General features: G+C 44.0%; 1 protein-coding gene, 1 long non-coding RNA gene and 2 pseudogenes across 2 annotated transcripts in view; 2 read left to right on the forward strand and 2 right to left on the reverse strand.

Annotated features, from left to right (window-relative positions):
• Positions 1 to 3,751: 3,751 nt before the first annotated feature.
• Positions 3,752 to 24,125, reverse strand: part of LOC144615871 (uncharacterized) — a 33,364-nt gene continuing 12,990 nt past the window's right edge. Inside the window, exons 3-4 of the long non-coding RNA XR_013554502.2 lie at positions 6,725 to 6,949; positions 3,752 to 5,020 (exon numbers count right to left, since the gene is read on the reverse strand). This is a non-coding gene — a long non-coding RNA (uncharacterized LOC144615871). The remainder of the gene's footprint in view (positions 5,021 to 6,724; positions 6,950 to 24,125) is intronic.
• Positions 14,283 to 14,878, forward strand: LOC132672352 (ubiquitin-like protein FUBI pseudogene; annotated as a pseudogene).
• On the reverse strand, positions 18,878 to 21,947 carry ZNF334 (zinc finger protein 334). Its single transcript, XM_078444026.2, is given in 2 exon segments — positions 18,878 to 20,246; positions 20,248 to 21,947. Coding segments are annotated over 2 exon segments (1,680 nt in total). The 5' UTR covers positions 21,784 to 21,947; the 3' UTR covers positions 18,878 to 20,102.
• Positions 22,100 to 22,884, forward strand: LOC132669693 (small ribosomal subunit protein uS15m pseudogene; annotated as a pseudogene).

A 24,125-nucleotide genomic window follows, 5' to 3' on the forward strand; every position in this document is an offset into this window, starting at 1 on the left:
ATTGTCCTTCCTTGAAATGGTAGTTTTTTTCCTTTTAACCTCTCCCTCCCCCCGCCATCGCCCCCCGCGCCTTTTCTCTGTTCTCATATTTTTCTTTCCTGCCTTCCCGTGTTTTTATCTGTACCACCTGCTTCTCCTCCTCCTCCCAGGTAACCTTGCTAGCAGGGCGATTATATCCTTCTAACCCTCTCTTCATGCTCATGAAATCAGATGTAAATATACATGTCTACGTAGATTTCTCTCCCGGTCGCTTACAGAAAGGGAACCACAGGTCATGCATGTCTCTGCATCTTGCAGAGGTGGAAGATGGTAATTCCCTTGAGTCAAGAGATTCTTTTCTAGTGGTTGTGTAACCTGCCATGATACAAATGTATCACACTTTATTCAGCCATTCCTCTGCCTATACTCATGGTCACTGTGGATGGGAACGTCTGTCCTCTCCGTGTATTCTGGTGCTTTTATTTCCCTGGCGTGGATTCCCAGGCATGGGATTGCTGGTCAAAGAATATGGGGAGTTGTTTTATTTTGATAGATGTTGCCAGACTGCTCTCCAACTGGTCATAGCCACTGTGATGTGGTGAGGAGGGTCCCTTCCCAGCCTCCAGTAGGTGCTGCCATGCTCCCGATTTGCTAGTCTGATGTGAGTAAAGCAATGTCTCATTATTGAATGTGTATTTTCCTGACTCCCAGGGAAGCTGAATATCTTCTTAGGTTTATTCACCATTTGGGTCTGTTCTGTGAGAACTTCTGACCATTTTCATTCCGATACTGATTTGCCAAAGCTCCTTGTGGATATAGACAGGAACCCCTTATCTGCCACCTGCATTGCAAATGGATAGAAAGATCTCACAGATGCTAGCTAGGTATAGCGTTGGACGTTTTCTTCTAAGATTTTAATCATTTTATTTTTTAGATTTACATCCTTAGTTCACTTGGAATTTGCTTTTCTTTAAATGATGTGTGAAATAGAGTTCTGATTTTATCTCTACTATCTAATACAGCCACGAGCCACATGAACCTTTTGGGCACTTGAAATATGACCAGTCCAACCGAAATGAAGGGTAAGTTTAAAATATACACCAATTTCCAAGTGTTAGTGTGAAAAAAGAAGAATGTAAAATGTCTCATTACTAACTTTTATATTGATTGTATGTTGGATTAAGTATTAACATTAATTTCACATATTTCTTAAATACGCTTTTTTTCTTTAAAGTGTATTTGTTTATTTTGAGAGAGAGAGAGAGAGAGAGAGAGGCAGAGAGAGAATCCCAAGCAGACTCCGCACTGTCAGCAGGGAGCCTGATGAGGGGCTCAAACTCATGAACCCTGAGATCGTGACCTGAGCCGAAGCGAATAGGTGCTTAACCAACTGAGCCACACAGGCGCCCCTAACTTCACATATTTCTTTTTTAACTCTTTTTCATGTGGCTGCTAGAAAAAAATTAATTACCTACACAGCTTCTATTATATTTCTATCGGACAGCACTATTCCACATAATCGGTTTGCCAGAACTCTCTTTCTCTTTTTTTAAAAGTAGGCTCCATGCCCAACGTGGGGCTTGAACTCACAACCCCAAGTGGGATGCTCTGCTCACTGAGCCAGCCAGGGGCCCCTCCAGAACTATTTCTTAAACATGTTTTTGTCTGTTTTACTTATTTCTGATCTGCCTCACGAGGGGTGTATCCGTTTTATTGCTTCTGGTAGACATCCATTTTCCCACCATCTTTGGAACAGCGGTCTTAGATCTGGAGAGATTCACAATCGGGAGTCCTGTCCCTCCAGGCTTGGATCGGAACTCAAGTTCCCAGCCTCCCTCATCGTTAGGATGTAGGCCCTGGGCCTTTGTGGGATGACTAAGTGCGCTAGCTAAGGGGGGCGGGGCGGGGGGGGGGGTTCAAGTTCTGCATGGAATTGTCTTTTCCGTAGGCCCAGGTGGCATAGGCAATGGGCTTTGCAGGAGGTAGTGCCCTCAGTGGTTCCAAGGTCAAGGTCCTGGCATGGGGGAGGGGCGGTGACAAGAATGGCAGTTTTTCATCACCACACAGAACAGTTGGGGGCATTACTTGACCTTGAGTCTGGCTTTTCAGCCCTCATAACAATAGCGTGAGCTGCTCATTATCTCTTTAACAAACTTGCTTGCTGCTTAATCATCAGAATCGGCTTGTATCCCTGACAACACGGAAACTTGACTGCTGATATACCGGGATTGTTTTCCTCAAAGAAAGCCATTTTGATCCCCCCCACCCCTCCACGATTCCTAAAATAGCATCTTCTGTCTTCATGAATTCTCTCTTCTTAATTTTTTTTTTTTTTTCGGTTTGTTTTCTTGTTCTTTGTCTATTTCTCAAGGACCACGCTGTCTCAGCCTGGGCTCCCCAGAACGCAGAGCCCTCGGCAAAAGTTTACGTGGTAACACTTCCTGGAGGGAACCAGGCTGAGGGAGAAAGTGAGTCAGGGAGGAGGAGAGCCAGGGTGAGCCGGGGCATTGCTGGGAGTTTTGTAACAAGCATAGCTAGTTGCGTGAACTACTCCGACTTGGAACACCCCGCTGGAGGAGAAGGTGAGCAGAATTTGTCCACCGGCTCCTTCCTATCCCCGCACCGGGAGCCCCTGGGACCAATCCAAACAGTTCACGTCGTGGTCTGTCTCTCCCTTTCGGTCAGCACTGCCGTGGGGCTCCTTGACCTGTAGCGTCATCAATGGCAGAGGCAGCCATCAGGCTTAAGGACCAGGCAATCACCCGCCGTTCCCCGTAGAGCCCCTCCAGCTGGGAATCAAGGCGAGCGGCTGAGGGGTGAGGTGAGCGTGCAGGGTGGTTGCAGGGAGAAGGCCGGAGATCCGTGGCGGTGCATAAAGCGAGTCTGGCACATTCCGGCCCTTGCACCAGTAAGAATAAGATGCCTTCAGCCAGTCCTTCAAGGGGGAAGCCTGTGGCAGCTCCTAAACAGTCTTGAAGAGGGTTCGCAAGCCAACGTCCGGTGTCTGCGGTGGTAGCTCATTCCAGGGTGGTAATCTATAGTCGTCCTCTTCCTCCTCTGCCACCCGTTCCAGATTTTCCTGCCCCGTGGCCATCACTTCAACTGGCAGGTGCTACTGGCCTGCTGGGGTGACCCAGCCCTTCCTCCCTCGCCTTGCCTTTGTCTAACTGCGGTTGTTACAATCACCTGGAATGTCCTGGAAGCCCCAAGAGATGCCCCGTGATGCCCTGGGCGCCAGGCATAGGCTCAGTCCCACCGGGTAGCAGTTGGTTTAGTTCCTCGTGCGGCAGGTGGACCAGCCCCGCCAGCAGAGTCATTTCATTCTTCGCTTCCTACTCCGTTTTTTTGCATGAAGACGCCAACATTGCCAGGAGGTGATGGGAGGCGAAGCCTCCCTCCCTACTCGTTTGTTCCTGGGGACACCACGCCCGCCATACATCGGCCATTGGCTCAGTGCCTACGCCATATTCCGGAGGACAGCGTCCCACCCCCGACGGGTGTGGTAGCTGAGCTGGTGCCTTAACTGACCTTGCACAGGCCACCCCGCCATTCTACCAGGCTAATTGCTTTGGGTGAGGGTGTACTTAAATTATGTGTGTGGGGGATGGGATTAGCAGCCTCAGCATCACCTGGGAGCTTGTTAGAAATGCAGAATCCCGGGCCCCGCCCCAGAACTACTGAATCAGAGTCTGCATTTTATTTTTTAATTTGATGTTTTTCAACGTTTATTTGTTTTTGACAGAGAGAGAGACAGAAAGAATGAGCTGGGGAGGGGCAGAGAGAGAGGGAGACACAGAATCCCAAGCAGGCTCCAGGCTCTGAGCTGTCAGCCTCTAGCCCGACACAGGGCTCGAACCCACGAACCACGAGATCGTGACCTGACCTGAATTCGGACGCTCAACCGACTGGGTCACCCAGGTGCCCTGGGAAATTTATTGACTTATTTTATTTAAACTTATTTATTTAATGAATTAAAAAAAATGTTTTTATTTATTTTTGAAGGAGAGAGAGAGAGCATGAGCAGAGGAGGAGGAGACAGAGAGGGAGACACAGAATCGGAAGCAGGCTCCAGGCTCGGAGCTGTCAGCACAGAGCCCGACGCGGGGCTCGAACTCACAGACCGCGAGATCATGACCCGAGCCGAAGTCGGACGCTTAACCGACTGAGCCACCCAGGCACCCCTAGGTGCCTCGGGGAATTTTAATCTTCACCTTGTCTGGTATGAATGTTGCTACACTGGCCTTTTTTCTTTGCAGATCAACGCCAGTTTCTGGATCCTGAACACATGGACAGAGCAAGAGCATCAGCACGGCCCTGAGCCCAGCTGCATTGGCCGGGGTTGTACTTTGCCCCTTTAACCTTCCCCTTGTCAGTGTCCTCCAGGAAAGACGCCCCTTGGCGTCCTGGAGGAGGAGCTCCTGGAACCGAAATGAAGTGGCACTTGGCCCCAGGAGGGAAGGACTTACTCCCACAGCTGCTGGAAGCACAGTCTTCAGTTGCTGGCACTCTTCAGGGCGATCCCCGGGCTGAAGGGAACTGCCTCATCCAAGGTCATGCCCTTTCCCAGGGCAGCCCGTGTCCAATCACTGGTTGACAGGGCAGTATAGAAGGACCCAGCTCCTCTCATGGCAACTCAGGACTAACTCTGAAGAAGCTTCGAAGCTCCTCGAGGGGCTTGCACATGCTTTTGTTGAATCTATGTGACACCCCACGTCCTCACTCCGCCCAGACCTTCCTTCCCTCTCGCGGACGTCCAGCCCCAGAGCGCTCCGCATGCGAATCCCTGCTCCAGAGTCCTTCTCCCAAGAAGGCCAGCTATGACAAGAGGACATTTTCTCTCTTCTCCTGGGATGCGTGTGGAAGAGGGAGGGGTCATAATCTTGGTAATTATTGTCGATGAATCAGAAAAAAAAAATGTGCATCCACGTATAACAAGAGAGACAGAGAGAGATGGCAAGCTAATGTGGCAAAATCGCAACCAGGGGTGCATCCAGAGATGTTCGTTGTAGTGTTCTTCTGCTCTTCTGGGGGATTTGAAATTCTACAAAATATAAAGGTGGAAATAAAATCTCTCGACTCTATTTTTAATAGGCATCTCAGTGGAAGCAAAATTAGACTTGCATACGCAGTGCACCGACTACCCCTGGGGGCTCTGCATTATTTTTAATCTTCTGTTTGTTTTTCTAATACCGTTCTATGAATCTGTATGTCTTCCTTTGAATTCTCCTTTGGTCACATCTCACGGAGGTTTATATTTTCCGCTCTCATTGTCATTCATTAGAAGTGATTTATAATTTCTGTCTTGATTTTTTCTTTAACCCAGTAGACAGTTAAAAAGAGTGAAGTTTGATATTTGAGTCTATTAGGGTTTTGTTGGTGAAGTTTTTTGGGGTTTTTTGGTTAATGATTTCTGGTTTTATTGCACTGTGGTCTGGGAAATGGCCTGTAGTATTTTGGAATGTAGTGAATTTTCCTCTAGGCATTCCAGGGAGATGGTTCTTGAATACATCCTTGCTGCCATCATCCTTCAGCTTAAAACTAGCTACAGAACATTCTTTGAGGCAAGAAGCCTGTGAGGTTTAGGGTGGACACAAGACCTTGCTTTCCTCTCCAGTCCAGAGGAAGGGAGCTGGCAGAGAAACTTTCCGCTTCCGGGTCCAGTGAGGGCCTGGGGACCAGAAGCACAGAGCCCAGGAGTCACGGTCAGAAGGAAACTGGTGAAATCTGGGAACATTTGATCTATAGAAGTCCAAGTGTATCCTGAGGGAGAGGCTGCACTGGCCCACACAAGGGTGCTTTGGGATCACTGCTCTGGGGCACTTAAGAGGCCGTGGGGGAGGGGTGACTGGCTGGCCCAGTCTCTTGATCTCAGGGTTGTGAGTTCAAGCCCCATGTTGGGCATGGAGCTTACTTAAAAAACAAACAAACAAAGCTGCGAGGGTGTAAACAATGTGCTGAATTCCCTCTTCCCCAGGAAAATAAGGAGACTGGAGAGCAGAGGAAGTCCTTCTGGGAACCATGGCTTGCCAGCTGGAGGCCAGTGATCAGAAGGGCCAAAACCACTGGGCCATCCACAACTCGAGGGACTGATCCTGCCGAAGATCCCCAGCAGCTGACCATGTGTCCCGATGAGCCAGCAAAGGAAAATACCAACATACCAGATGGGGACCTAGAAGTGAGCAAGAGAATGAACTAGAACATCACAGAGAACAGCAGGCACAGACCTCCTGGAGGAGAGAGAAGGCCCCCTGAACAGAAATCAATGACGAAAGCAACACCCAAAGAGGTACAAACACAGGGCAGTACACTCACTGACATAACACGCCTTCTGGGAGGAAGGACACTCTCACGTCCAGACTAAACACCTCGGGAGAGGAGTCTGAGGAGGGACGGTCACTGTTGGAGCCTGACATGGAATAAATATCAATGGAGAAATAAGACAGCACACAAATCGAAGATTCAAAGAGATGGCAATCGTCAGGTGAAACGGAAGAGGGTTGAGGGGACAACGCAGGCAACCAAATACTCAGATACTGGAATCATTATTATCGGTATAATGGAAATTCATAAAATGGAGGAAATGGAAAATAATTAACGAGCAATAATTAAAGAGCATAAAGCAAAAATTAAAGGCAATAATTAAAGAGCATAAAGGAGGGAATTTTCCTTGAAAGTTTTCCAATAAATACTCGATCTGAAGATTTGAATTCCAAACAGAACTTAGAAAAAAAAAAATAAAGCTCACCTTTAGGCATGTCCCGAAAAGCCGACTGAAGGCCAAATATAAATACAAAACTTTCCAGCTTCCAGGGGCGCCTGGGTGGCTCAGACGGTTAAGCGTCTGACTTCACCTCAGGTTCGAGCCTCGCGTCGGGCTCGGTGCTGACAGCTCAGAGCCTGGAGCCTGCTTTGGATTCTGTGTCTTCCTCTCTCTCTGCCCCTCCCCTGCTCATGCACTGTCTGTCTGTCTCTCTCTAAAAAAGTAAATAAACATTAAAAATTAAAAAAAAAAGCCTCCCAGCTTCCAGAAAGGGAAAATAAGCAACTTACAAAGAAAACCAATGAGGCAGGCATTGGACTTCTTTCCTGCAACACTGAAAGCAAACGATAATCTGCAGGGTTTTGAGAGAAAATGAAAGATTAATAATAGTACCTGGAGGACCTCCCCCCCCCCCCCGTAAACCGCCCCCCCATGTTTGGGGGAGGGGCAGATGGAGAATAAAAGCATTTATTTTTTTTGAATTTTTTAGTGTATTTATTATTTCATAATATCCTTTTGCTTTTATTTTCTTTAATTTTCTTTTTTAAAATTTACATCCAAATTAGGTAGCATATAGTGTAACAATGATTTCAGGAGTAGATTCCTTAGTGCCCCTGACCCATTCAGCCCATCCCCCCTCCCACAACCCCTCCAGTAACCCTCAGTTTGTTCTCCATATTTAAGAGTCTCTTCTGGTTTGTCCCCCTCCCTGTTTTTATATTCTTTTTGTTTCCCTTCCCTTATGTTCATCTGGTTTGTCTCTTAAAGTCCTCATATGAGTGAAGTCATATGATTTTTGTCTTTCGCTGACTAATTTCACTTAGCCTAATACCCTCCAGTTCCATCCACGTAGCTGCAAATGGCAAGATTTCATTCTTTTTGATTGCCGAGCAATATTCCATTGTATATATATACGACATCTTCTTTATCCATTCATCCATCGATGGACATTTGGGCTCTTTCCATACTTTGGCTACTGTCGATAGTGCTGCTATAAACATGGGGGTGCATGTGTCCCTTCAAAACAGCACACCTGTATCCCTTGGATAAATGCCTAGTCGTGCAATTGCTGGGTCGTAGGGTAGTTCTATTTTTAGTTTTTTGAGGAACCTCCATACTGCTTTCCAGAGTGGCTGCACCACCCTGCATTCCCACCAGCGGTGCCAATAGGGTCCTCTTTCTCCAAATCCTCACCAACATCCGTTGTTGCCTGAGTTGTTAATGTTATAGAATAAAAGCATTGAAATCTCTACGGGGGTTGGGAGCATGGAGATATAAAAGTATTATAAGTGGGAAATAGATGGTATTTTTTCATATAATGGAAGATTATATAATTGCGATTATGTATTTTACTCTAAATGTGAAAAGGGGAAGGTAACTGCTGTCGGAATGGAAAAGTATCGAACACTAAAATCTAAGAGAAAAAAGATAATCAATGGCCGTATTACCGAGCCAGCAAACACATGAAATAGGAGAGAAATAACATAGAAAAATAAATAGTAAGGCTGAATTAAAACAGCAGGAATAAAGTATATTCATTTCTACACTAATCTCGCATGGGTTCCTGGGCGTAAATGCCAGTGCAGACCCTGTGGTGATGGTTTTTTTAAAATGCTTGCATATTCCCCCTTTCCCCGGCATGTTGTTAGCTGTCATGGTTTTACAGGGTCCTTCTAGGGATCCAGTCTTTGCTTCAGTCCGTGTGTTTGGGATCCCAACACTGGCTCAGGTCTGGAAACTGAGTGAGGGACGGTGGTTTTTTAAAGGGGTGATTAACTACCTGGTCAGGAGAGTTAAGTTGTGAAAGATCTATCTCAGTGGAGAAGAGACACAGGGTCATACATTTCTATGTACACTATGTTTAGGAAAAGAAGAGAACAGTCCACGTTTAGTGGACTGTGGGCCATTCTTACCTCTCACTGGTGGTATTGCAAGCCTTTTAATCTTTGCATTTTTCTATGTTTTCCACCATTTTCCCCAGTTTAGTTTTACTTGTTTTGAGGCAGGGGAGGGGCAGAGAGAGAGGAGAGAGAGAGAGAATCCCAAGCTGGTTCTGTGCTGTCAGCACGGAGCCCAACGCGGGCCTTGAACCCACAAACCGTGAGATCGTGACCTGAGCAGAAACCGAGAACTGGCCGCTTACCCGACTGAGCCACCCGGACGCCCCACATTTTTGTGCTGTAGCAGATGTACTCTGCCACACCAGTGATGATACGGGTGTAGGTGTGTTTTCTCTCCTCTGGAGGAAGGTTCCAGAAAATCACCTTGCTGTAGTGAAAGCAGTAGTCAACTTGCTGCTCTCCGAGGGTGTGGCTATCAGGGATCACGTGAAGCTTCCCAGGAAAGACTCCTTTTGAATTATACAAGGTGGCTTCTCCCAGAGGAGTGGCAAAGGGGTCCCATAGCCTGGGCAGAGAGACTTTAATCAGTCCCTTTGTTGCCAAGTTAAAGGCACGCCTGTCACACAGGCCAGTAGCACTCTCCTAGATATTTACTCAAGAGCAATGAAAACCCATGACCTACACAAAGACTTGGACGTGAATACGCACACCTTTATTCATGACAGCCTTGAACCGGACACAAACCAAACATCCATGAACAAGTGAGCGAATGAACAAATTGTGATACAACATCGCAATGGAATAGTACTCAGCAGTAAAGAGAAATGGACTATGAATATACTCGGGGCACCTGGGTGGCTCAGGCAGTTAAGTGTCCGACTTCGGCTCAGGTCATGATCTCATGGTTCGTGAGTCTGAACCGGCGTCGGGCTCTGTGCTGACAATGCAGAGCCTGTTTCGGATTCTCTGTCTCCCCCCCTCTCTCTGCCCCTTCCCCACTCACGCTCTGTCTCTGTCTCTCTCTCTCAAAAATAAAGAAAACATTTAAAAAATGTAAAAAAATATACCCAACAACATGGAGGAATCTCAAAATAATTACGCTGAGTGAAAGAAGCAAAAAAAGAGTGTGCAACACAAAGCAGACCGATGGTTGTTTCGGGATGGACTGGACCTGAAGGGGGGGAGTAGGGTGGTACAGGAGAAACTTTCGGGAATGATTATAATGGATTATAATGGAATTTAAATTTTCCCTGGAGGAGTGCATTCTGAATAATAACAAGATCTTTAGTTAGGAGCTCTTGATGTTGGACAGGATTGTGGCCTACCCCAAGTTCTAGGAGAAAGGACTGCCCTAACTTCATTTTTTTAAAAAAGTTTAATCAGAGACAGAGAGAGAGCAAGCAAGCAGGGAGGGGCAGAGGGAGAGAGAGAGAGAGAGAGGGAGAGGGAGAGAGAAAGGGAGAGAGGGAGAATTCCAAGCAGGCTTTGGGCTGCCAGTGCTGAGCCAGACATAGGGCTTGAACCCATGAACCATGAGATCATGACCTGACCTGAAATCAAGAGTCGTATGTTCAACCAACAGTCACCCAGGCGCCCCTGGATTGTCCTAACTTCAGATATGGGCCAATGATGGGGCGTTCTCTTGATTCATCTTTCCTTATTGCAGTGTTTCTCAACCTTTATTTTTTAAGTTACAGCTCCCCTCCACCCCGAAAAGCCCTTTTAGATATTTTTTCCCCTAATTGTCCCCTTCCCCGTGAAATTTTAATACCATAGATATACTGTATATCTGTGTATGTACTAGGGTCCTTTGAAGGCCACAAACCATTACAATATCTAAGATTTTGGGTTGGACCCAAGAACCAATTTTCACCCCCTTGGGGGCAATATTGTTCCCGTGGAGTATGCATGCCTATTCCTGTATGAAAATAATTAAAGTAAGCAAGGAAAAGGAGGTGTAATTACAATTATCGATTTGATTCTTTGAAAGAAACATAGTGACACACATAGCTGTGAAAAATGTTTCCCCAGCACTGTGCATTAATGTGGGTTTATGAAAATGGGTGCCTGAAATGCCAAGGTGGGATTTGCAAGGCCGACAAGCTTTCAGGAAGTTATGGTCTTTCGTGTGCGATTAGAGCCCTCTTCTGGCCATTCCGGGAACACCCCCCAGTAAATTAAATGGAGCCCATTCATTCACCTGCTATTTTTTCAGTATCCGTAAGATGTCGTTGATGAGCTCCAGGCTTGGGTTCGAGGTTTAGTGAGGTTTAATGTGTCATAATCACTCAGTGGTAAGGAACAAAACTAGAATTAAAAGTCAGGTTTGCCTGAATCTAAAGCCCATACTCTCCTCCTTTGGAAGTCGAGGTTCATTTCTTCATCTATAGATGTCTAATTGGTCAAAAGTCTCCTCTTCCTTCATTGCTTTTGCACGTTTATAAAAAATCAATTGGGGATATTTGTATGGGTCTGTTTCTGGGTTCTCCATTTTGTTCCATTGATCTACGCGTCTATCTGTTCACTGATATCACACAGTCTTGATTATCCTAGCTTTATCATAAATTGTCAGTAGACAGCCTTCCATTTTATTATTCTTTTTCAAAATTGTTTTAGCTCTTCTCATTCCTTTCTCTTTCCATATAAACTTTAGAATAATCTTGCCCATATCTACAAAAAAAACCTGTTAGGATTTTTTTAATTAAAAAATATTTATTTATTTTTGAGAGAGAGACACACACACCAAGCAAAAGCAGGGGAGAGACAGAGAGAGAGGGAGACACAGAATCCGCTCCAGGCTCTGAGCTGTCAGCCCAGAACCTGACACAGGGGCTTGAACTCATGAACTGAGAGATTATGACCTGAGCCGGAGGTGGTCGCTTAACTGACTGGGCCACCCAGGCACCCCTCCTGTTAGGATTTTAATAAGCAACTGCGTTAAACATATGTATCAGTATGGGGAGAATTGACATCTTTACTGTGGTTGAGTTTTCCAATCCATGAACAAGGTATGTTTATCCATTTTTTTATTTAGATCATCTTTGATTAGCATTTTGTACTTTTCAGCATGCAAGTTCCACACGTTTCGTTAGATTTACACCTAACCATATATTTTTGGGGGGAGCAATTTAAAATGGTATTGTATTTTAAATTTTGGTGACCATGTGTTCATTGCTGGAGTATTGAATTTCATATGTTTACCTTATATCCTGTGACCTTACTGAACTCACTAGTCCTAGGAGGGTTTCTTTTCCTTTCCTTTTCTTTTCTGGAAGATTCCTTGGGTCTTCTATTTAGACAATCATGTCATCTGCAAGTAAGGACAGTTTTAATTCCTTCTTTTCTGATCTGTGTTTTTAAATTGCCTTTTGTTGCCTTATTAGACAGGCTAGAACTTCCAGCACTGTGTTGAATAAGGGTGGTGAAAGCAGATATCCTTGCCTTGTTCCTGATCTTGGGAGGGAAGCATCCAGTCTTTCACTATTAAGTCTCAACATTGGCTGTGGGTTTTATTAGATGCTCTTTACCAAGCTACCAACTATTCTTATTTTTCTGAGAGTTTTTGTCATGAATTTAAAATACTTTTTGTCAAATAATTTTCCTTCGTTGGTCAATACAATGTGATTTTTCTTTCTTAGTTTATTAAGATAATGGATTACACTGATTGATTTTGAATATTAAACCAGCCTTGCATCCTTGCAATAAACCCCATGGTATATAATTCTTTCATATATTCACATGTCTTTTTATATAATTAATGAATCATTCTATTTACTATTATTTTGTTAAGGACTAGTGTGCTTAGAGCCAAAGGAATATTGGTCTGTAATATTTTTGTATTGTATATATTTTTATTTTTTGGTTTTGGCATCAGTGAATATTAGCTTCACAAACTAAACTGGGAAGTGTTTTCTTTTCTTTGGTTTTCTGGAATAAAGTGTATAGAATTGGTGTCAGTTCTCCCTTAAACACATGGTAGGATTCTCTGGTGAAATCATTTGGGCCTGGAGATTTCCTTTTGGGGAATTTTTATATTTCATTTCATTTCATTTCACTTCATTTTTAGAGAAAGAGTGAGTTTGAGCTGGGGAGAGGCAGAGGGAGAGGAGAGAATCCTAAGCAGACTCCACACTTAGTGCACACCTCGACACTGGGCTCCATTCGACAACCCTCTGAGCCGAAACCAAGAGTCAGAAGCTCAAACAACTGAGCCACCCAGGCACCCCCTTTTGGGGAGGTTTTATATTACAAATTCAATTTCTTTAATTCTATTTCATATTGCATGAGTTGTGGTAGTTTGTAGGGTTTTTTTTTTTCTTTTTTTTCAGAGTGGGTTAAGTTGTCACATTTATGGGTATAAAGCTGTTGATTGATTGCTCTATTAGTTTGATGTCTGTAGGGTCTGTCATGATATCACATTTCATTACTGATACTGGTAACTTGTGTCTTCTCTCTTTTTCTGTATCAATCTTTCTACAGACATCAATTTTATCCATTTTTAAAGAACCAGCTCTTACCTTTGTTGCTTTTTTTCCCTATTATTTTTCTGTTTTCAGTGTCATTGGTATCTTCTATTATTTCTTTCCTTGCTTGCTTTGGGTTTATTTTTTTCTTCTTTTTCCAGATTCTTGGATTATGATCTTAGATTATGTCTCTCTTTTATTTATTTATTTTTTTTACGTTTTATTTGTTTAAGTAATCTCTGCACCCAACATGGGGCTCCAACTCACAACTCCCGAGATCAAGAGTTGCTTCCTCCTCCGACTGAGCTAGCCAGGCACCCCTATGTTTCTCTTTTAAAATGTTTTTAGTACATCCCAAATATTTTGGTGTATTGTATTTTCATTTTCATTTAGTTCAATGTACTTCTATTAATTCTCTTGAGACTTCCTCTTTGATTTGTGGATTATTTAGAAGTGTGCTGCTTAGTTACCAAGTGTTAGGAGATGTTCATGTTATTTTTTTTCTACTGATTTGATTCTACTGTGGTCAGAGAAAACAGCCTATATGATTTAAAAAATTTGAGGTTTATATTATGGTCCACTGTCAAGTAGATCCTGTTGTTTGATGGTGTTAATTAAATTCTGTATCTTTAAAAAAAATTTTTTAATGTTTATTTATTTTTGAGAGAGACAGAGACAGAATGTGAGTGGGTTGGGGCAGAGAGAGAGGGGGACACAGAATCCGAAGCAGGCTCCCGGCTCTGAGCTGTCAGCACAGAGCCCCACACGGGGCTCACGCTCACGAGCTGCAAGATCATGACCTCAGCCGAAGTTGGATGCTCAACCAACTGAGCTGCCCAGGCGCCCCAAATTCTATATCTTTTCAAAAAATGTTTATTTTGAGAAGGAGAGAGAGCGCACGAGTGGGGAGTTGTAAAGAGAGAGGGAGAGAGAGAATCCCAAGCAGACTCCACACTGTGAACACAGAGCCCTACATGGGGCTCAAACCCACGAATCGTGAGATCATGACCTGAGCCAAAATTAAGAGCCAGACACTCAACCGACTGAGCCAGCCAGGCACCCCTGAATTATATATCTTTGATAATTTTCTGTCTCTTTCTATCAATTATTAAGACGGGGTGTTGGCGTCTCCAACTATTAATTGTGGATTTGTTTCCTTCTCCTTTTAGTTCCATCCATTTCTGCTTTACATATTTGGCAGATCTGGTTATTGTTGTTTTGGTACATACACATTAGGATTGCTGTGTTTACTTTTATTATCATGTAATGTCTCTTTGTGTCTCTGGTAACTTTTTTTCTTAGATGTTTAACTTTATTTGATATTAATATAACCACTCTTGGCTCTTTCTCGACTCTGTCTTCTCGGTTGCAGCTCCAGTGGCCACAGTTCAGTTGCTGATATGCAGCTCTTTGTCTGTGCCCAGGAGCTACACACCCTCGAGGTGACTGGTGAGGAGACTGTTGCCCAGATCAAGGCTCATGTAGTCCCTCTGGAGGGCATCGCTCCAGAAGATCAAGTTGTGCTCCTGGCAGGCACACCCCGAGAGGATGAGGCTACCCTAGGTCAGTTTGGAGTGGAGGCTCTGGACACCCTGGAAGTAGCCAGCTCCATGCTTGGAGGTAAAATCCATCATTCCCTGGCCCATGCTGGGAAAGTAAGAGGGCAGACTCCCAAGGTGGCCAAACAGGAGAAAAAGAAGACAGGCTGAGCCAAGAGGCAGAGGTAGTACAACCATTACTTTGCCAATGTTGTGCCTACCTTTGGCAAGAAGAAGGGCACCAAGCCAACTCTTAAGTTTGTTGTAATCTTGGCTTTCCCCAATAAAACCACTTAGTCCAGTCAAAAAAAAAAAAAAATATATATATATATATAGCCACTTTTTTCAATGCATGTTTGTATGGTATATCTTTTCCCATCCTTTTACTTTTAACTAGCCTATATAATTTTATTTCAGGTGAGTTTCCTGTAGACGGTATATAGTGGGGGCATGTTTTTTAATTTGCACTGTCAATCTTTTAGTTGAGGTGTTTAGACCACTTATATTTAATGTAATAATTGACAAGTTAGAGCTTAAGTCTGCCATTTGGTTTTTTGTTTATTTCTATTATCACTGTTCTTCATTTTTTCTCTATTTTCTTCTTCCTGTCTTCTTGTGTTACTGGGAAGTTTTCAGAATTCTATTTTTATCTATCTATAGTGTTTTTGAGTTAGAGAGTGAGCAAGGGTGGAATGGGCTAGGTTTGCATTTGTTTCTTCTCTTGAGCAGGGTGCTGGGTAGGAGCCCAGGACATGAATCAAAGGGCACAAGAAGATTCTGGAAACTGTGCTTTTGCGAGTGTGGCCTAGCCAACATACAGGCTGGTACTCTAAGAAGTAATTTCCTTGAGAGGTGCCTGGGTGGCTCAGTTGGTTAAGTGTCCAGCTGCAGCTCAGGTCATGATCTCGCAGTTCATGAGTTCGAGCCCCATGTCAGGCTCTGTGCTGATGGCTCAGAGCCTGGAGCCTGCTTCAGATTCTGTGTCTCTCTCTCTGCCACTCCCCTGCTTATGCTCTCTCTCTCTCTCTCTCTCTCTCTCTCAAAAATAAACATTAAAAAAAAAGTTTCTTGAGAGCATCAAGGAAGAGAATGAATATTATGTGCTGATCTGAAAAAAGCAACAATAGTGCAAATTCATATAAAAAAAGGCAATAATACTGGAGCCAAAGAGACCTGGGTTCAACTCCAGGGTCTTGGCTTCCCTATAATACCAGTAATTTTAAGCGACATTTATAACGCTTGTTTTCCTCGTCTCTAAAATAGTCTCGGAAAGAGAACTTACTTCATAAGCCTGTTTTGTTTTATCTATCTTAAAATAATTTTTAATGTTTATTTTTGAGCGACACAGAGAGAGTGAAAGTGGGGCAGGGGCAGAGAGAGGGAGACACGGAATCTGAAGCAGGCTCCAGGCTCTGAGCTGTCAGCACAGAGCCCGACGCGGGGCTTGGATTCACAGACTGTGAGATCATAACATGGGCTGAAGTCAGATGCTCAACCGACTGAGCCACCCAGGCGCCCCCCACCCCCGCCCATAAGCCTGTTTTAAAGATTAAACGCAAAATGGCGTATACATACTTGCTTCATTGCTTGTTGCATAACAAAATCCTATTAAAATACATTACCACCACCATCACCACTCACTATGGGCACTTTGCTAGGTTCTTTTAATTAAGCAGCTCCACGAACTCTACAATACAGCTGGTGTTGCTGTTCTAATTTTAACAAATAAATTGATGCGCAGAGAAGTGAAATAAGTCCTCCAATCTAGTGGAAGTTCTGGGATCAAATCCTAGGACAACTTTACTTCAAATTTCACGTTTTCCCAATATACCACACTGCTTAAAACCCAGACTTGGACTTCGATCATCTTTGAATTCTTCAGAGCACTCAGCCCAATAAAAATGCCCTCAAGTGACTCCAGGAAACACACGTTGAATTAAAATTGACTCCTGCCTTCTAGTCCTTGAATTTCTTGGTGTTTCTTCAGAGTTTGAGGCCAAATTGAACGTCTGGAGCTTCAGGATGGCTCCTGGACTCTCTAGACTGCTAGGTCTCTTAGTGGCCCTGTTTTGAGTTTACCAGAAGCCAGGTTTGGGATTCCAGGGGGCAGCGGGTGCCATCAGAGATAGATACTGGTCCCAGGAGTGGAGGTTCCATTTGAAGTGAATTTGTGCTTGGGGCCCAGATGCTGACTCCCTGTAAATACACCAGCTCTTGTGTGTTAGGAGGCTCAAGGAATAATTCTAGTAAGGGGACCCACACTGAAATGAGACTTCTTACCAAGGCTCTGGGAAGAGGCAGGAGGGCCTCAGATTGATCTTCCTATTCTGAGCATGCCAAATTTGCAGTGTTACCCCCTGCAGAGACTGTCAGGACTGAGTGACAATGGAAGGCTTGGGGCAACTTCCAGAGAGGTGAACTGAGGGGCGCCTGGGTGGCTCAGTCGTTTAAGCCTCTGACTCTTGATTTCAGCGCAGGTCATGATCTCGCAGTTTGTGAGTTCAAGCCCCATATCAGGCTCTGCACTGACAGTGCAGAGTCTGCTTGGGATTTGCTGCCTCCCTCTCTCTCTGCCCCTCCTGTGTGTGCTCTCTCTCTCTCTCTCAAAAATAAATAAATAAACATAAAAAAAAAGGAAGTGAACTGAACTGGGGGACTGGCAGGAAAAGATTCTACCAGAAAAAGACTATTACTGGGTGTCTGCAAGGGTACAGTCTAGGTAGGAGGGCATCATCGGGCTCAGCTGAGGACATGCACATTCCATGCTTTCTTCATTCTCCACTCCTTCTTTCCAGATCATCGCCTTTGGCCTCTAAGGATGTGCAGATTGCTCTGTACGTTGACATGCAAAGTTCAGAATGACAATACTAGAAGCACATAATAGCTCCCATGGCCTGTTTGTATCCCTCCAAAATTCATATATTGAAATTCTAACCGCCCAGCTGTGATGGTGTTAGGAGGTGGAGGCTTTGAGAAGTGCTTAGGTCATGAGGTGGAGCTCTTTTAATGGGATTACTGCCCTTATAAGAGACCCTACAGCGCTCTCTCACCCCTCCCACCATGTGAAGCGACAGTGCACCAGGAAGTGAGCCCTCAGCAGACCCTGCCATGGTCTCAGGCTTCCCAGCCACCAGCACTAGGAGAAATAAATTTCTGTTCTTTATTAGACCCTCAGTCTAATGGTGGTATTATTATAGCAGCCCAAACAGACGAAGACAATAAAGTTGTCTCAATCTGCTCTTTGTTTTAAAGATTAATAAGATTGGGCTGGAGGCCATGCCAAGATTAGAAGTCAAGGTGCCCACCCTCAGGGCCCTGTCCGTCATTCCAAATGAAGTCAAAACACGCATCTCAAAAAGTTTCTTACTAGAAAGGACAACCAAGGGAGCGCCATCAGTCAAAAAGACACACATGTTTGAAAGCCCATTCCTTTCTTTGCTCTTTCCAGAGCTTCCTGTGGATCCTCACGTTACAGAGGGTTAAAAACATTAGTTTAAAAAGCAAACATTAGTTTAAGACAGAAAAGCAGCATAACCTGAATATATATACATATTAATGGCCACTTCCCTATGAGATCATTTTTGATGAGACGCTGAAGAACTTAAACGTTAAGAGCATATTTGGATTGGGGCGCCTGAGTGGCTCAGTTGGTTAAATGTCTGACTTCGGCTTAGGTCACAATCTCACGGTTCATGAGTTTGAGGCCTGTATTGGGATCCGCGCTGACAGTGCAGAGCCTGTTTGAGATTCTCTGTCTCTCTCTCTGTCTCTACCCCTTCCCTGTTCTCTCTCTCAAAATAAATAAGTAAACATTTTTTTTAAAAAAGAAAAAGTCATTATGGAAATTTTGGATATAGAAAAATAGATGAATGAAAAATATCTTAACTATGATCCTTATGCCAAAACACCACTTTTGTTAACATTCTAAGGCAATGATCTTGAAGCCTGTTTCTTGAAAATCAAAGTCTATAAACAGAAATAGTTATGTATGCATAGATATGATACAGCATATTAAAAGCAACACCTGTATACTCATGACCCCTTTAAGAAACATGAAGCTTTCTCTCTCTGTAAATGTAAGTCCCTTTTTCCTCCACACGTGTAATTGCTATCCTAGATTTTGTTAATCATCCACTTTCTTTCCTTTGTAGTTTTATGGCTCACATATATATTTCTATGTGTATATTTACACAAAGATCTGTCTATATTCCCAAACAATGTACTCCTGCATTCTTTTTTTAAAAAATTTTAATGTTTATTTTTGAGAAAGAGAGAAACAGAGCATGAGCAGGGGAGGGGCAGAGAGAGAGGGAGACACAGAATCCGAAGCAGGCTCCAGGCTCCGAGCTGTCAGCACAGAGCCCGATGCGGGGCTCAAACCCACAAACCGTGAGATCATGACCTGAGCTGAACTCAGACACTCAACTGACTGAGCCATCCAGGCACCCGTGAATTCTTTGTGTTTTGAACTTTGTTTTTGAAATGCAGTAACATGATAGCTATATATATATTTTTCCATTCAACATTATTGCTTTAAGGTATAATAATCTCGAGGTGTCTAACTCATTAATTCATTTTCATTGTTATATATTATCTCCATGGTATGACCATCACCAACATCTATTTATCTAGTCTGTCACTAACGGGCATTTTTTACTTTCCATTTTTTTAAAAACTGTTATTAAAAAAATTATTGCAGTGCTGCGGTGAACATTCTTGTACACATCTGTGGCTGCAGCTGTGCAAGAGTTTCTCCAGGGCAGCGTTGTTCTGTGACGGAGCCACGTCTTCGTGGATGAACCTCTTCTTCCTGTCCTTTTCCTGACACATTGTAGGACGTTTGGGATCTGCGGCCCTCCCACACGCTAAATGCCTGTAGCACCCTGTCACAGTGACAGCCAAACCATCCCAGTGTTTCCAAATACCCCTTTGGGAGGCGCGGTTGAGAACTATTGTTTTCGGGTACGTCTCTAGAAGTGGAATTGTTGGGTCACAGGTTAGGGGATGGCTCCATTTCCACTCAGTCTCTATGTGCTGTACTGTTGAGATTCGGGAACAGCGGTGGGTTCCTGCACACAAATCGACCATACACGTGATTCATGTCATATGGCACACTCATGTACTATATGCTTATAGTCCAAAATGCCTCAGTCTTCACACATACATTTCAGGCTGTTGCATCAATGACTTAAATTATTTATGCTTTTAGAAAAGCTCCACGCTTCACAATCTATTAACAGAATATCTTCTGTTCTCTTTTCTATAATAAGTTTGGTATCACATCTGAAATAGGACTTCTGGTTAATATTTCCGCAAGAACATTTTTATCCATATTCCTTAAACTGATACATTTCCCCTCAATATCCTTGAATATTTGTCGAAAGATTTCACATGTTCAAAGCATTCATGAGGTCTCACTCCCATATGAATCCTCTAGTTCCAATAAACTATAACTGACTGATGAAGACTTTCCTACACGTGTTGACATCTTAGCTTTTCAGCCCTGTGATTTTGCTGACGTTCAACGAGTCTGACTTGTATACACAGGCTTCCGCACGCAGGCAGCGCTGATGGGAGTTTTCTTCTTGTGTGTTTTTCTCTGACGTTCGGTGAGGGCTGACCTCTGGCCGAAGGTTTTCCTACATTCATTACATTCATAGGGTTTTTTCCCCCGTGTGAATTCTCTGATGTTTCGCGAGGGCTGATTTTTCATGGAAGGTTTTCCCACATTCAGGGCATTTGTAGGGTTTCTCTCCTGTGTGGCTCCTTTGATGCTGAGTAAGGTTTGATTTCACACGGAAGGTTTTCCCACATTCATTACATTTGTATGGTTTCTCTCCCGTGTGAGTTCTCTGATGCACTGTGAGGGCTGACTTCTGGCAGAAGGACTTTCCACATTCATTACATTCATAAGGCTTCTCTCCTGTGTGAGTTCTCTGATGTTCAGTGAGGTTGGACTTCACAAAGAAGGACTTCCCACACTCATTACACTCAAAGGGCTTTTTTCCTGTGTGTGTGCTCTGAGGTTGAGCAAGGTCTGTTTTCTTACGAAAGCTTTTCCTACATCTATTACAGTCATAGGCTTTCTTTCCCTTGTGAGCGCTCTGATGTTGAGTGAGTTTTGGCTTCTCACAGGAGGACTTCTCACATTTTTTACCTTTAAAGCTGTTCTCTCTTGTGTTAATTCTCTGATTTAGAGGGAGGTGTGACTCCTTCTTTACAGTGCTCTCACTATCATTACCCTCACTAAGTTTTTCTGTTGTATGAGTTCTCTGATGTTGAGTGAGGCATGGCTTTGCGTGGAAGGATTTCCCACATTTATCACTGTCATAGACTTTCTTTCCAAGAGTTCTCTCACTTTGAATGTGGTATGACTTCCACAAGGTTTCCTCACTTTCATTATACTCCTTGGGTTTTCCTCCTCCATACCCTCTCTGATGTTGAGTTGGGTTGGACTTCCTGCTAAAGGATTTCTCTAGTTTATTACAATCATAGTATTTCTCCCCTAGGTGAGCTCTCTGATGTGCATGTTTTGACTTCATGAATGAAGATTTCCTGTTTTTATTGGATTCATGCGATTTCCTTTCCCTAAGGGTTCTTGGATGAGCATTGAGCTTTAACTTTTGGGTGATGGCTTGTCTGCATTCATTACCTTCAGAGGATTTCTCTCCTTTGTGAGCTCTCTTACATGTAACAAAGGCCGCCTTTTTGTGAAAGGCTTTCCCACAATTATTATATTCAAGAATCTTCTTCAAAACAGAATTCTTCTGATGTTGTATAAACTCCTCATTATGTCTGTGGGATTTCTTTTGATCATTTTCACAGGGCTTGTTCCCTGGGTGAGTCTTCTCATGTACCATATCAAGGAATCCACATCCATTGAGATCATTAGGCTTTTTTCTTATCTGGTTTCTATTAATAATAATTAATCCTGAAACACTTTTCAAGCTTGTTCCAGAGGAGTCACATTTATGGGATATTTTTCTTGAGGGCACTGGATTTGTGGCCATATTAAATGCTTCTCTCAACATCTTGCCTCTCTCCATAGTCAATATTCTGCTGTTGAAGAATAAAGCTTGCCTCAAGTATTTATCTACCTTTTCTTGGCTTCTTTCTTTCATGTTATTGGCTTTCTGGTGTTCTAGAAATATGAAAAGTTGATACACATTATAAATCTTCACACATTTCTTGAGATACGGCATGTGTGCAGGTGGACTATGTAGAGTTGATTCTTAAGTTTTTAGACATAGTCTTCTGGGATGAAAGAAGTCCTGAGCAAATATTTATTCTCCTCTTTTGGTTTGGTAGCATGATAACAAAGACAAAAACACATTGTGGTAGGAAAAGTAGAAAGAGGAGAGAAAGCTGAAAATTAATACAAGTGACTTTGGTTTGTTGCGAATATGCTGTCAGGATGGACAGAGAGGCTGAGCCAGCATGGCGACGTCCTTGTAACACAATCTGTGCCGCAAAAGGGAAGGTGGCTGTGGTGCTGGCCCCTCGGGGTCACAGGTCAGCATGCTGAGAACGGCATGGAGCGCGCTGAGGTCGCTTCAGACCCAGGCAGCGGCCCAGGCTCCAGTCCGTGGGCTGCCGGGCGGTGCGCGCACCAGGCCTCCCCGCCACCAGTGGGGCCTTCCCTCCCCTCCTGGGGGTGTCACCCTCCTGGCTGCTTGTGGATATGCCACCCAGAAACCAGTCCAGCCCAGCCAAGAAGATGACCCACCCACCCACCCCCTTCCACAACAGCTCAAAGACTACCAGAACATTCCTGGAATTGAGAAGTTTGATGACGTTGTAAGAAGACTCTTGTCTTTGGAAATGGCCAACCAGAAGGAGAAACTAAAAGTCAAGCAAGATCAGTTGATGAAGAAGATTGTGGCAAACCCTGAGAGTAGCAGCTTCCTGGAGGCTTGAATTGTCGCCTTGACCGTCAAGATCTGCAATTACGAAGCGCACACGCGGAGCCACCGAAAGGACGAGACGCACAAGCACTGTCTGCTGATGAGCATCCACCAGAGGAGCAAGATACAAGACCAACCTCCATAAGACCAACCATGTGCCTTTGAGAAGGTATGCAAGGACCTGGGGACGGAGTACACCTTTCCCCCTCCGTTCCACTGGAAAGCCCACCACCGCTGGGTGACCAAGAAGGCCCTGTGCATTCGGGTTTTCCGGGAAGTACAAAGGCTGAAGAAGCAAAAAAGGGCCTTAAAATCTGCAGCAGTGGCAGCCCGGAAGGCCAGAAGAGCCCAGAAACCCCTTCCAAAGCTGGACCAGAGGCAATCAAAGAAAACCAATAAATCATATTAGAGTTCTGTCAAAGAGAATGGCTAGAGGGCTTGAAATAAGACACAAGGAATGGTGAACTGAGCAAAAAGGATGCTCAGGAAAACAAGGAGGGAGGATATTCAGAGGATGGGCAAAGACAAGGGACAGTGAGGAGGGAGACAAGGGAGACTGGGGGGGGGGGGGTGGGTAAGAAGGAAGTACCAGAGCCCAGATCAGGTTTACAGCAGGTCAGAGACTAGAGCCATATCCTCCCCGCGCCCATATTTTAACACCTGCAGCGGAATCCTTACTCCATTCTCCATGTTCCCAATCTCTTCCTCCTCTTTCCCATTCTGTACACCAACTCCCAATTAAACCTATGAAATTACTAAGTTCCTTGGGTCTAAAGGTCAGTCTTATAGTTCATCCCCATCTCTTCACAGAGCTGTGATATGGTGAAACAACGTCCAAAGAGAGTGTTAAAATATAGGCGAGAACCAGCCATTCACCTCAGCATTCTGGTTGGTGGGGCTTCATTTGATTCTGTCAGAATTGGTCACCAGTTATCTGTCCTGACTGACACCTCTACTTTTCCCTCTTTCGATCTGCTGATTTACTCTGCCAACCCATTGTGTCCTGTCACAATACTAATTTTTAATTCCACCTTTATATCATGTTTTCTTCCTCTCCGATTTCTCTTTTCTGTGAAAACTCAAGCAGCTGGCTATCCAACTCGGTTCAAGGACCTTTATTAATCTTTGTCTTAAACATTTTTTTTAGCTATGGGTGATTATTATCATCCTCTGCTATTATCATTTTATGCAATAAAATCCACGGTATGCCTAAAAGTATATGACTTTTCCGTATCAGACAAAACAAATACAAGCCAATACGTGAGCAAGGAAAATTTGATATTGGATTTTTATACCTAGAGTTTACGCTAGGTTCTTATACCCAAAATCACAATACGATTTTGAGTGACCAGCCCAGTCCTGTCAGATCATATCGGACCAGGGCATTTAATTCTGTGAACTGGAAATGTCTAGATACAAATCCACTCTCGTGTTCTTACTCGGGTAGCACACAGTCTATCCTTCGCTCTACTCAGAACCTATACATCCTTCAGGGCAATGCTACCATCCAATTGCTTTTTTAAACAAGAATCTCATCGCTTCAAGTTCCATTTACGGCAAGGTTTGCCAGTAAGTACTATCTGTACAATGTGTTTTGACACTATTTTCCACGGCTGGTTTGTATGGTGTTCTTTTCTACT

Source organism: Panthera onca, chromosome A3 (assembly GCF_046562875.1).
Source record: "Panthera onca isolate mPanOnc1 chromosome A3, mPanOnc1 haplotype 2, whole genome shotgun sequence".
Classification (NCBI taxonomy): domain Eukaryota; kingdom Metazoa; phylum Chordata; class Mammalia; order Carnivora; family Felidae; genus Panthera; species Panthera onca.